General features: G+C 41.3%; 1 protein-coding gene across 5 annotated transcripts in view; it reads left to right on the top strand.

The window, feature by feature from the left end:
• ANKFY1 (ankyrin repeat and FYVE domain containing 1) overlaps positions 1-12,771 on the top strand; it is an 81,095-nt gene that overhangs the window by 62,703 nt on the left and 5,621 nt on the right. For 4 of the 5 annotated variants that reach the window (XM_023530454.1, XM_011359790.2, XM_023530455.1 and 1 more), the window contains 11 exons: positions 262-490; positions 1,425-1,523; positions 1,845-1,998; positions 2,620-2,791; positions 3,583-3,701; positions 4,367-4,523; positions 5,504-5,704; positions 7,292-7,468; positions 11,207-11,354; positions 11,838-11,928; positions 12,199-12,323. In XM_023530454.1, the coding sequence (XP_023386222.1) occupies positions 262-490; positions 1,425-1,523; positions 1,845-1,998; positions 2,620-2,791; positions 3,583-3,701; positions 4,367-4,523; positions 5,504-5,704; positions 7,292-7,468; positions 11,207-11,354; positions 11,838-11,928; positions 12,199-12,323 (1,672 nt within the window). The remainder of the gene's footprint in view (positions 1-261; positions 491-1,424; positions 1,524-1,844; positions 1,999-2,619; positions 2,792-3,582; positions 3,702-4,366; positions 4,524-5,503; positions 5,705-7,291; positions 7,469-11,206; positions 11,355-11,837; positions 11,929-12,198; positions 12,324-12,771) is intronic. The other variant, XM_011359791.2, reaches the window with a different exon arrangement.

The raw sequence follows: 12,771 nt of genomic DNA on the forward strand, positions 1-12,771 counted from the left end.
GGAAATGCAGAAAATGAGGTGCCAAGGAGTTTTAAGGGTGCTTGGGAAGACTGAAGAAACTAAGGATGATGGCACAGGGGGAAGGGGGAGAGAGGAATGGATCAAAAGTCATGGTGCTCAGCTGGTGACAGGATGAACCAAGAGCTGTGACTGGCACTGGGGACCTGAACTGAGTTTCAGCACTTAGGCTGTCATTGTCTTTTTGTGAAGGGAACTCCCAGCCTGAAAGTGCTCTGATTTGGGCCATTTGTTTCTATTCAGGGAGAAACCCCGTTGCACACAGCCTGTCGGCATGGCCTGGCCAACCTCACTGCAGAGCTCCTGCAGCAAGGTGCCAACCCAAACCTGCAGACGGAAGAAGCTCTGCCTTTGCCAAAGGAGGCTACATCCCTGACCAGCTCAGTGGGCAGCGTCTATATGCAGACGCCACTGCACATGGCAATTGCCTATAATCATCCAGATGTAGTGTCTGTCATCCTGGAGCAAAAAGGTAGGTAGTTGGGAATTACTGCCTATCAGTTTGACCTTTGAACAGTGGTTTTAAGTAATTGCAGAGTTGGTGTTTCTTGCATTGGTGAGTTTTCTTACCCAAAAAATTCTTTCAAGTCAAACTAGATAAGCATATTGTCTGGTTCCCAACTACTGCATACATTTTCAGATTGGGGCCTGCCCATTTCACCCTGGGTTAAAGTGTTAGAACCTTTGACTACTTCTCTCTTAATTTGGGATGTTTTCCCAGGCCATTCCAGTGTAGGTCAAGCAAAGCTTTGCTTTGGTGTGGGCACTGTCTTTGAGAATCTTGCTATCAGCAGTTCCTCCACCAGCGGTCAGTTCTCTGATCTGCCTCTGAGCCTCCTTGGCAGGTGAACTATGAAAGAGGGGCCAAGGAAAGCTCTTGCAGTGGGGGAGGCCCATTTCTCTCAGAAAGTCATCCTCAGATTCTCTCTTCTGTCCTGAAATTTGTTTTACTTTTGCCTGCATCTTAGGTAAGGCCAGCACTTTTTAGCAGTGTGCTGTGGAAGGAATTAGGGTTTTAGGTAGAATGTGCCTTTTTCTTGGTCCTCACAGGAATTATAAGATGGTAGGAATTATGTATTAGGCAAACATTGAAAGGGCATTGTTTTGATCCTTTTTCCACAGTTAAGTAATTAATGTATGTTTCCATAGCAGAACCTGGTTTCCTTTTGTGATGATTCAGTGATTTAAGTTTTTTAAAAAAATCATTTTCACCATTAGCTTTGTTTTAGAATATCAGATTTCTGGGCTTCCAATCTGCATAAAGAGATTTATCAGTTCTCTTTGTAAAGAGATGATCATATTTTATAGCCAGTCACTTTGAAACTGAGCTTTTTATTCTCTTGAATACTTTAAATGTGATCTATGGGATGGTGAAATCAAGTGTTCTTTTTCTTTTAAAAATTTAGCTAATGCTCTTCATGCCACCAACAACTTGCAAATTATTCCGGACTTCAGCCTCAAGGATTCCCGTGATCAAACTGTGTTGGGCCTGGCATTATGGACAGGTAAGGTGGTGCCAGAGGCTGTTGATGTCTGCCGACAGACATAGGGTAAAAGGCGGAGGGTGAAATATGGACAACTAATAGTCTATTATATTTCAGTAAAGGTGGGGGTGAGGGAGCCAGGGAGTGAGGGGGAGTGCACATGCAGAGGGCTTGGAGCTAATCAGTTGGTTGTAAAATAACCTTTCTGTTTGGGTTAAGCCTGTACTACCCAGAGGAAAACTGCTGGCTTTGAAAAGTTGAGAGGGTGTGTTTGTTGTAGTAAGATGTTGAAGAAATGGGAAAAGCTGGGCATGCATTAATCAGGGCTTGTTTATTTCCCAGGCATGCACACAATCGCAGCCCAGCTGCTGGGCTCTGGGGCTTGCATCAATGACACCATGTCAGATGGGCAGACCTTGCTGCACATGGCTATGCAGCGGCAGGATAGCAAGAGTGCACTCTTTCTCCTGGAGCACCAGGCGGATATAAATGTAAGGTAGGTTGTAACAACTGTAACACTAGGTAACATTAATTGAGATGATTCAAAAGCACAGTCTTGCTTGTAGAATATGTTTTTGTTCCTTGTTAAATAAAGGAAGGGAAACAATGACTTTGAAAAAGTACAAGTGCAATACTGTAACTATATATAATCATACAGAGAACATTCTAACAAATGAGCTATCAAAATGACTTGAGGGGGGAAAATACACAGAGTTAAACTTTTATTGTTTCTGTATTTTCAAAGGGCTTTATCTCCAGTGTCAAGTGATCCTGAATGAGTGGGTGAAAGAAGTTTTTTGTCAAACGGGTAGTTGAGGTGGCATTTTATTAAGATGCTGTTAAAAGCAGCTATATGCCTATAAGATTTCAACATTCTGGGATGTTGGTCATTTACCTTCTCTGTGACATAGGATGGCATGGCTATACATTTTTTAAAAGGCAGAAGGGACAGATACTATTGATAGGTTAGATTTCTCTGGAAGAATATTAATGAATGTGAATGAAGTGTGTTTAAGGGGTACAGCAAATTCTGGTCTATGGATTGCCCAGAGATGGAAGGATACTGTTTATCATTTGGATCCAGCTACAAATGTTGGTTTTGGTGTGCATGTCCTAGCAGGACTCAGGATGGGGAGACAGCCCTTCAGCTGGCCATCAGAAATCAACTTCCGCTTGTAGTAGATGCCATATGCACCCGAGGAGCTGACATGTCCGTGCCGGATGAGAAAGGGAACCCCCCACTGTGGCTTGCGTTGGCAAATAATCTGGAGGACATCGCATCCACTCTGGTGAGACAAACTCAATTTTAGCCTCTGTTTATATGTGTGGATATTTTCTGTTAGAGATAGATTTGGTGCCTACATAGCAATCAAAAGAAGCAAGAGGTCTGCTCCTTTTGGGTCAGGAATGAGCAGTAGAAAGTCGTGTTAAAGAAACTTGCAGTTCATCATAGTCTCAGCCAGCATTTTTTTATGCTGTCTTTAGCAAGAAAATTACCAAAAAGCAAGAAAACTGAGACATTCCTCATGAATCTTCTCCTAACATAGATTTATTTGTTGTGGGCTGCCCTCACTATTACTATAGTGATAAATTCCCAAATCTCAGGTTTGTCTCCCTTGTTTAGAAGACAGGCTTCCCAAAGTGGATGTAGCCCTCAAAGTTTCTTAGCTTTCCAAAGGGTCAGAAATGTGACATTGAGGCATTTTGCACCTGGTGGGGGATGTTACCCAATTGTTATTGAGATTACTTGTTAATTACAGGTATGTGTTCCTGGGGGCTTATGAGTATTTGTATATGCATGCACTTATGTGTATTTTCTGTTCCTCTAGAAGGCACTAATTAAACATAGCAATCTTAGACTTCCCAAACACATCCCATAGGACCTAGTGCAAGAACTTAAACAGAGTAGATTTTAATCAGTGTTTGTAAAAATAATGAAACATTAAAATAATTATCAGTTAATTATCAACTGTGTTTGCCTGAAAAATGGATCTAATGATATGCATACAGCTCAGAGATGGTAATAAAAGTTTTCACCTTCTCTAGGCAGCGTTTGTGAGTAACCTATGTTTTTTTGCAGGTCAGACATGGTTGTGATGCCACGTGCTGGGGTCCAGGACCTAGTGGGTGTCTTCAAACACTCCTGCACCGAGCCATTGATGAAAACAATGAGTCCATCACCTGCTTTCTTATTCGCAGGTCAGAGAAGCCTAAGTATCTCTTCAAATCTTTTTATTCAGTTTATTGCAAACTGGCTACAGTTGGCTAGTTTTGTTGTTGGCTTGACTTTCATAATCAAGGCTATCAGTGGGTCACTGTTCTGTCAAGTCAGCCAAGCGACTTAACTCACTTATGAGGGGAGGAGCTCATGTGTCCAGATAAGAGAATCTAAAAGCTAACTCAGGTTCCTACTTTAGGAGCCATGTAGGCTTTCGTAGTCAAATTAGACCAGTTTACAAAGAGAAGCCAGGAAGCTGGGGTAAAGGAAACCAAATGGCCTCTGCGGCACCCCACTAAGATGCGCGAGCAATAACAGGCTTCATGACCTCTCAGTACAGGATGTGTGGGAGGCAGGGTTACTCAGGAACCTTTAGAGCAATGGTTCTCAAATCTTAAATGTATGCATATCTCCTGGGGAGCTTTAAAGAGTTCTGATGCCAAGGCTGCCCCCAAGACCAGTTGCAGAAGAATCTATGGGAGTGGGACCCAGACACCAGTATTTGAGACCAAGGACCAAGGACAGCAGTCCTTGGCAGCAGCAGCTTTTTGTTGAATTGGATGAAGCTGCTGCTGTATCTATATGCCTTTTGGCTTGGTGAAAGCATGGTGCTAAGAGCCTTCTATTCATTTCCCTTTCTTTTTAGTGGCTGTGATGTGAATAGTCCCAGACAACCTGGTGCTAATGGAGAAGGTGAAGAAGAGGCCAGAGATGGGCAGACCCCTTTGCACTTGGCAGCCTCCTGGGGACTGGAAGAGACAGTACAGTGTCTTCTTGAGTTTGGCGCCAATGTAAACGCGCAGGTATGGCAAGTTTCTCTTTTCCTCAGAGATAGATGGTAACCCCAGAAGTAGGAAAATTTCCTCTTCTGGCAAAGGGACCTTGCAGATTCTCTGGTCCTGGTCCTCTGCTTTACCATGATTGGGGCTAAGATACAGAGAGACGAAGTGACTTTCTCTGGGCCATACAGCCTGTCTGGTAATTTTAATGATTTTATGATAAGACTTTTCTTCTTTGTGCCTTTGTCCTTTCTGCAGTGTGAGGTAGATTTAGTGAATCAACTTTTCTTTTCCTCCTATCTCTGTTACAGATTTCCACTGAGAGTTTGTTTTAGCCCCAACTTACAATGGTTCTACTTAATGATTTTTCGACTTTATTATGGTGCCAAAGTGATACACATAATAAATTACATGAGAAATATTCAACTCGTTAGTTTAAATGGGCTTAGTGTTAGATGACTTGGCCCAGTTGTAGGCTATTGTAAGTGTTCTGAGCACATTTAAGGTAGGCTAGGCTAAGCTATGATGTTTGGTAGGTTGGGTGTATTAAATACATTTTCAACTTAAAATATTTTCAATTAACCATGGGTTTATTGAGTTGTAGCTCCATTGTAAGCTGAGCATCTGTACAGTGTTTAGGAAAATGTTCCAGTAGCCCAGTTGAACATAATTGAGTTGTGTTCCTTGATGTTTTTTAATGTTATTGCCTATGAAGATTTATGTATGCTGCCCTGTAGCCAGATAAGGAGTAGTATAACTTAGAGATGAGATTGACTGCAAATCTTCTAAACCAAGTGTGTTTGTGCCCCTGGGTCACTGGAGCATAGAGTAATGGGGAGTGGCTTTTAGTCATCTTTTCTTGGCCTCTTTAAAGGCTGATTTCAAACACAGGGTGGCAGCATTGACTCTCAGAACTAAATTTGTTTTAAAAGTTATTCCCCTTAATATTTTTCTTGAGTTTTGTTTTTCCTTTGGACATTGAAACCTGTACCTTGTCCCTATAGGATGCAGAAGGAAGAACACCTGTCCATGTGGCCATCAGCAACCAACATAGTGTCATCATTCAGTTGTTGATTTCTCACCCTGATATCCACTTGAATGTACGAGACAGACAAGGGCTGACCCCTTTTGCCTGCGCCATGACTTACAAGAACAACAAGGCAGCTGAGGCCATCCTAAAACGAGAGTCTGGGGCTGCTGAGCAGGTAAGGAACTAATACCCAAGTGTGCCCCAAGCACTGCAGAACGTGTTACATGGAAACTAACCATATGTCACCAATTAAATAGATCTCTTATTTATAAAGACATTTGTTCTGAAATTACACTCCTCTCTTAAAATTTGACCTTTCTGATACCCTGTCAGTGCTGTATGAGATTTCACTGTTCTGCCCTGTATGCCAGCCATCTGATGGTGCCACATGTAGGAGGAAGCTGGAGGTGACTGGACCCAGTAATAAGAATTCTGTCTCATGTACAACTGTGGTCATTCTTTGCTTTTGTTTGGTTATTTAATTACCCTAGTAATGAATGTCTTTAAAAGATTGCAATTGGAGTTGAGGAGCTTTTGGTCTGATGGCAACTCTGAGTATTTTAGAAGAGTTAAATTGTTACCATTCAGCTTAGCAGACTCAATTGTCCTGTTTTTTATGCATAGTGAACTGTTGACCTGCAGTAGCGGATTGTCTAGGAAATGACAATAGCAACTGATCTGAGGTGGGAGCTTAGATGGGTTTGTTAAGTCAGTCTTACAGACACTTGAATCTCTATCCAGCACTTAGAATACTGCCAAGTTTTATGAATTGCCATTTAAGGTAAAGTGGAAACTTGGAACCTGAACAAAATGAAATCTAACAAAGTTGAAGACTATTGCTTGGCATTTCAGATTTCTGTATATCGTGTTTCTTGAGCATTTGCATAAGTGTGACTGAATCGCGTAGGTGTTTATTTCACCATTGCTCAGACAGTGTAAAATGTTCATGAATGGACACAGTCATCTCACATTTCCTCTCTGTCTAGTATGAGACTGGTATATCAGAGTCTTTTGCATATACATTGCTTGTGATACCAGCATATGCTGTGGATATGTGTGTGTTTGTGAGGGGATGTGGTATATGTGTAGCATGTTGGTGTCTCCTTCACTTCTCACAAAGCACTCATACTGATAGGATAGCTCTTGTAGCTACAATACCCTCTGTAGTTTGATTCGAGTGAGCTTTTGTCTACATCAGTGAAGCAAAATCCGTGATATTGGCTGTCTCCTACGGTGTATATACTATTATCCCGTAGCCTGATAAAAGAAAACTTTCTGAAAATTTCTGAAGATTTGATTGACTGCTCAGGGTGAGGCTGGCATTGCAGCTGTGATGTTAGGATGCTGGGCGCTTGTTTTAGCCAAAGCATGAGACTCCTAAGGCTAATTTCCAGGTTTGCCTTTCCCTGACCACCTCAGTATTTTGGTGCTTTCCTTTCCCTGTCTCTCTCTTGGCTTTCCAAGTCCAGCTCCTGCTGCAGGAGGATGCCAGAGCACCTTAGATCAGTGCAATGACTCCCTTTCCCCGACCACATGGATGTAACCACGCGCACGTGGTCATGTGCACAAATATGTAGGATGGGTCTGTTTTTTGGTGGGGGGAAGGGCGTGCATTTAGTGTTGTTATTGGGAGGAAGCTTCCTGGAACTGAGGGAAGGACTACACCATGACCTCTCCAGTGGTCAGTGCAGCTTGCAGCTGCTCAGGAGGCACTCTTGCATAAGAGGCACACTAATATTTTGGTTCCTACTTGTTTCCTTAGGTGGATAACAAGGGCCGGAATTTTCTTCACGTGGCAGTTCAGAACTCTGATATTGAAAGTGTTCTGTTCCTGATCAGTGTCCAGGCTAATGTCAATTCCAGAGTTCAGGATGCTTCCAAGTTGACTCCTTTGCACCTTGCTGTCCAAGCAGGCTCAGAGATTATCGTACGCAATTTGGTAAGTATTGCCGAAAAATATTTCATGTAACAGGTAGGCAAAGCACGTGTTAGAGTGTATACAGAATCTCTCATCAAAAGTGTTTTGCCAGGTACTGCAAAAGGCCTGTGCAAATTTGGGGAGCTAAGCTAATATACTCAGGAAAATAGGTGTGGTAGTGGGCGTCATATCCTAAGTGCCCAGTGGGCTGCTTGGGCGGGCAGATGCTGGAGTGAGGTCTTGAGGGATAGCAGGATTTGAGTGGTTGAGGCAGGGTGGAAGCATCTAGGGAAGGGAGAGATTCATTTCTGTCATTTGCCTACTCTATGTCAGACACTCAGCCGGTGTTTTTGAGCGCTCCCTCCCTCTCTTTATCTCCCACCTTTAGTCTTTTTTTTTCCATTGAGATATAATTGACATATAACATTAGTTTCAGGTATACAACATATTGATTCAATATTTATATATATTGCAAAATGACTACCACAGTAAGTCTAATTAACATCTGTCACCATAGTTAAAAAATTTCTTGTGATGAGGACTTTTAGGATTTACTCTCTTAGCAGCTTTCAAATATACAATATAGTAATGTTAACTATAGTCACCATTTGCATATTACATCCCCATAACTTATTTATTTTATAACTGGAAGTTTGTATCTTTTGACTCCTTCACCCATTTTGCCCTTCCCCCAGCCTCTTCCTCTGGCAGCCAGCAATCTATTCTCTGTATCTATGAGCTCGAGGTTTTTTGTTTTTCAAATTCCAAAATTTGGGTAAGTGAGAACATACAATATTTGTCTTTGACTTATTTCACTAACTCTGATGCCTTCAAGTTTCATTCATATTGTCACAAATGGCAAGATTTCATTTTTTTAATGGCTAAATAGTATTCCAGTGTGGTGCACGTGGGTGTATACACACCCTATCTTTATCCATTCATCCATCAGTGGACACTTAGGTTATTTCCATATCTAGATTATTGTAAATAATGCTGCAGTGAACATTGGTGTGCATATATCTTTTTGAATTAGTGTTTTTATTTTCTCTAGATAAATATCCAGAAATGAAATTGCTGGATCATATGGTAGTTCTATTTTTAATTTTTTGAAGAACCTTTATATTATTTTTCATAGTGGCTACACCAATTTACATTGCCACCAACAGTGCATAAGGGCTTCCTTTTCTCTACATCCTCACTTCCTTATTTATTCTTATTTCTTGTCTTTTTGATAATAGCCATTCGAACAGGTATGAGGTGATATTTCATTGTGGTTTTGATTTGAGTTTCTCTGATTATTAACAAAGTTGAGCATCTTTTATGTACTTGTTGACTGTATGTCTTTGTAAAAATGTCTATCCAGATCCTCTGCCTATTTTTTCAATCGGATGATTTGTTTTTTTGCTATTCAGTGGTAGAAGTTCTTTAGATATTTTTAAATTAACCCTTATCAAATATGTGATTTGCAGATATTTTCTTCCATTCAGTAGGTTGCCTTTTCATTTTGTTGATGAAAGATTTGGTTGTGCAGAAGCTTTTTTATAGTCGTACTTGTTTGTTTTTGCTTTTGTTGCCTTTGTTTTTGGAGTCACATCAGAAAACAAACTCAGATCCATCATCACCCATACTGATGTCAAGGAACTTATTGCCTCTTAATTCACAAAACCACCCAGAGGGGTATAGGAAATATTTTAACATTTTACGAAGGAAAAAATTTAAGCCCATAGAGAATTTTTCCCCTCAAGATTAACAGCTAGACAGCAGTATAGCTTGGATTTTAGTCATACCTATTTGACTCCAAAGCCTGTCTTTTTCAGTACAATATAATGCTCCACCAGGCAGGAGAAGGGTCTGAGCAAAGATGTAGAAATTGAAAATTGTAGTGGTGTATTTTACGTAGAAAAGTTTAGTGGAAATTTGGGTAGAAAGTAGGAGATATGGTTGGAGAGGCAGGTTGTGGAGTGTCATATTTCAAACCAAAAACTGTGAGCAGCCTTTATTTTTTTGGCAATGGAGAAACCATTAAGTGTTTTAGCTGAGAGCATGGTCCAGAGCCTAGACCAGGGGCTCTATGTCACCTGGCTGGCCCTAAGAGCTGGCAGTTGCTGGTGCTTCCTTTCAGCCCCAGATACATATTGCAGAACTGCTCACTGGGGCACCTGACTAGCATTTGGTGCCATGCCATTTTGTTTTTGAAGAAAAACAATATGTGTTAGTGCTGAGAGAGCATTTACCTTGGCAGTGGGGTGAAAAGGGAGGTAGTGGCAGTAAGGGATAGACTGGAGAATGAGGAGGCGGTTTGGATGGACGCCAGGCATAGACTGGATGTTGGAGAAACAGCTAATGAAGCAGAAGTGGGTCTCGAAGTACAATTGAGCCACTTGTTCATCAGTCTGCCCGCCACCCTGAGAACCTGGGGAGGTCTGAGGATCATGGCCCCTTCACCAGGGTAGTGCCTCTGCCTTACTAAGGCCTGAGTTCAAAAGTTATAAGAATCCCCAGAGACAGCTGATCTTCCAAACAGTAACCAGCCATTCATCCCTTCCTCTGTCAATTGGTACAGCTTAGTGTTAGAACCTGTTCATGTTGAAACAATTCCTTTACCCAAACCTCACCTTAGTCTCTTGGGTTTTCACTAAATCTACTTCATTTAAGCAGGTTATTTTACTTAGAAAAATGATTAAGACTAAATGAAGCACAGTGAATAGTAGTTCTCAGACTCCCGTGACAGCACGATCCTCAGAAATCATGATATTTGTGAAAGTCTACAAAATATTGATCAGTTCCGTTTCATTCCTAGTGATAGAGCATACGTTTTGGTGTGTACTGTTTGACATTTTAATTTGTTTATTAATTAAAAATAATAAGTAACATGCAACTTTTGGGTTAGCTGTGATCCTTAGCACAGCACTTGTGACCATGAACACCTGTGCTGTGTCCTATCTGGACCTATGAGTGACTTGACTGGATACCCAGAGGTCTGTAGATGATGAATCAACTTCAAATAACTAATGAATAGAGAAAATATTTTAAAGGTCCTTCCTGCCTTTGATTCTGTATTTTTGTTATTTTTTCTCTTAAAAAATAACATAAAAATAGTACATGCTTATTGTGAAAAACAACACATATAAGGATATAAAGCACATAAAGATATAAAGGGAAAGTATCTCCCTTTCACCTCCAACTCTCTTCTGAGTTTGGTATATATGCTTTTAAATACCTTCAAAGTTTGTGTACGTGTGTGAATGTGTATACATTTCTCTATATCTTTCTCTCTCCAAAAAAGAATCATACTATCATACTGTCTTCTAACTTGCCCTTTTTTTAACTTACTATATCAAAGACAGCCTTCCATGTTAAATTATAAATTTTTATCTTAATAGTTACCTATTCTTTTTTTTGTATATATTATAATTTTCATAACTAAATCCTTTTGGCAATCTGTTTTTACTATTACAAGCAGTAGACATCTTTATATAGTATAATAAAACTACAGTCCTGTCTAGTTTTATATTCTGAAGTCTTAGAAGTAGAGTTTCTGTGTCTTAAGGAATGGCTTTTTAATATTTTGATATTTATTAATTTGCCCTTGGAACAGGTTTTGCTAGCTTACACCTTACCAGGAGTGTTTGTGAGGCTCTTATGCTCCCAGCTTTGCCAGCAGGGCAGATTGTATAGAAGACAGGCAGGCTTGGCCCCCTTAAGTGGGACCTTGTTTGGTTGTAGTAAAGAGGCTGCTCATGTAATCAACTTCAACAGCTTCTTGCAGGAGCCAAAGTGAATGAATTAACCAAGCACCGCCAGACTGCCCTCCATCTCGCTGCCCAGCAGGACCTGCCCACCATCTGTTCAGTCCTTTTGGAGAATGGAGTGGACTTTGCTGCTGTGGATGAGAATGGAAATAATGGTAATTCAGTCATTTCCCTATGCTCAGTGCTGGATGCCTCAAGCAGTCTCCATTCTCAGGGTAGAGGCACACTGCACCCTTGTGTCTGCTTCCCCTCAGAGAGATTGGCTTTCACAGGAGTAGAGCAGTGACAGGAAATGCTCTGAACTGGGCATCCAACCTACCACTGACCAGGCCGTGGGCAACCAACCTCCCAATCTGAATGGTAATCCTTTAGGCTTTTAAGCCTAAAGTGGCTTCTTGTGAAACCATTAAATCTCATCTTTAGATAACTTTCTACTTTGGAAGCAGAAAGCAAAGTCTTATGCAGTTGCATTTATGACTCATTCTTGAAGGGTGGTGAAGACTGGAAAGGATGGTTCTGTGAGTGGACCGTGGTTGCTCTAGCTGAATCTTTTAGAGAGAGGTTTGTGAGGGTGAGGAGGGGCCGAGATTTTTTGCATGTGCTTCTGGGCCTGCGTAGTAAGAGGATTTACTCCACAGCTCTGCATCTCGCAGTCATGCACGGTCGGCTCAACAACATCCGGGTCCTTCTGACAGAGTGCACCGTGGACGCCGAAGCCTTTAATCTACGGTGAGTGTGTATGGCCCAGAACTGGTGGTCAGGTCACTGGTTCCTCATGTTAGCCTCACATGCATGCTACAGAACTGGCCACTAAGGCACACAACTAGCCTTTGGTACCCTGGAATTTTTCTAGTTGAAAAATACTTTTTAGAAAAACTTTTATGACCTATTATGTGTCCTTTGATTTATCCAGCATCACAGAGTTTAGAAAATTCCATCTCTTTTGTGCATGATGGCTGTGGCAGATATATACCTAACTTTTCCAACTTGTTTTATCAGAGGCCAGTCACCACTGCACATTTTGGGACAATATGGCAAAGAAAATGCAGCAGCCATCTTTGATCTCTTCTTAGAGTGCATGCCTGAGTATCCTCTAGATAAACCAGATGCAGAAGGAAGCACGGGTATGTAATAAGCTGTTTGTATGTCCTGTCTCACTTGTGTTCCTTGCTTCCTAGAAAAACAAGAGCCCAAGCACACATGTCATTATTTAAGGGTATTCAGCCCAATGCATTTCAATTGGGCTCTATGAAAATCTGTCACAGATCCCTGCTCTGGAATTTGGCAGGGTCTGATTTTAGGCACAAGCACAGATGAAGTGTATCTAGTGTTGCAAAGCTATACCCATGTCCAGATAGGCCTGCGCACCTGTTTGTATTGCCCTCACCTACCTCTTATACAGTCAACTAGGGCTCTACCCAAGTTCCCAAGTCCCAGGAAAGAAATAAAATATAACCACTCACAGATGCTTCAGAAAGAGGAAATGTGCTGCCGTATGTGTTGACATGCTTAGAGAAAGTGGCAAGTTATATATAGATAAGGGCTGGCATCTTATTGAGGGGGCTAATAAAT

Source organism: Pteropus vampyrus, unplaced genomic scaffold (assembly GCF_000151845.1).
Source record: "Pteropus vampyrus isolate Shadow unplaced genomic scaffold, Pvam_2.0 Scaffold50, whole genome shotgun sequence".
In the NCBI taxonomy this organism is placed as follows: Eukaryota; Metazoa; Chordata; class Mammalia; order Chiroptera; family Pteropodidae; genus Pteropus; species Pteropus vampyrus.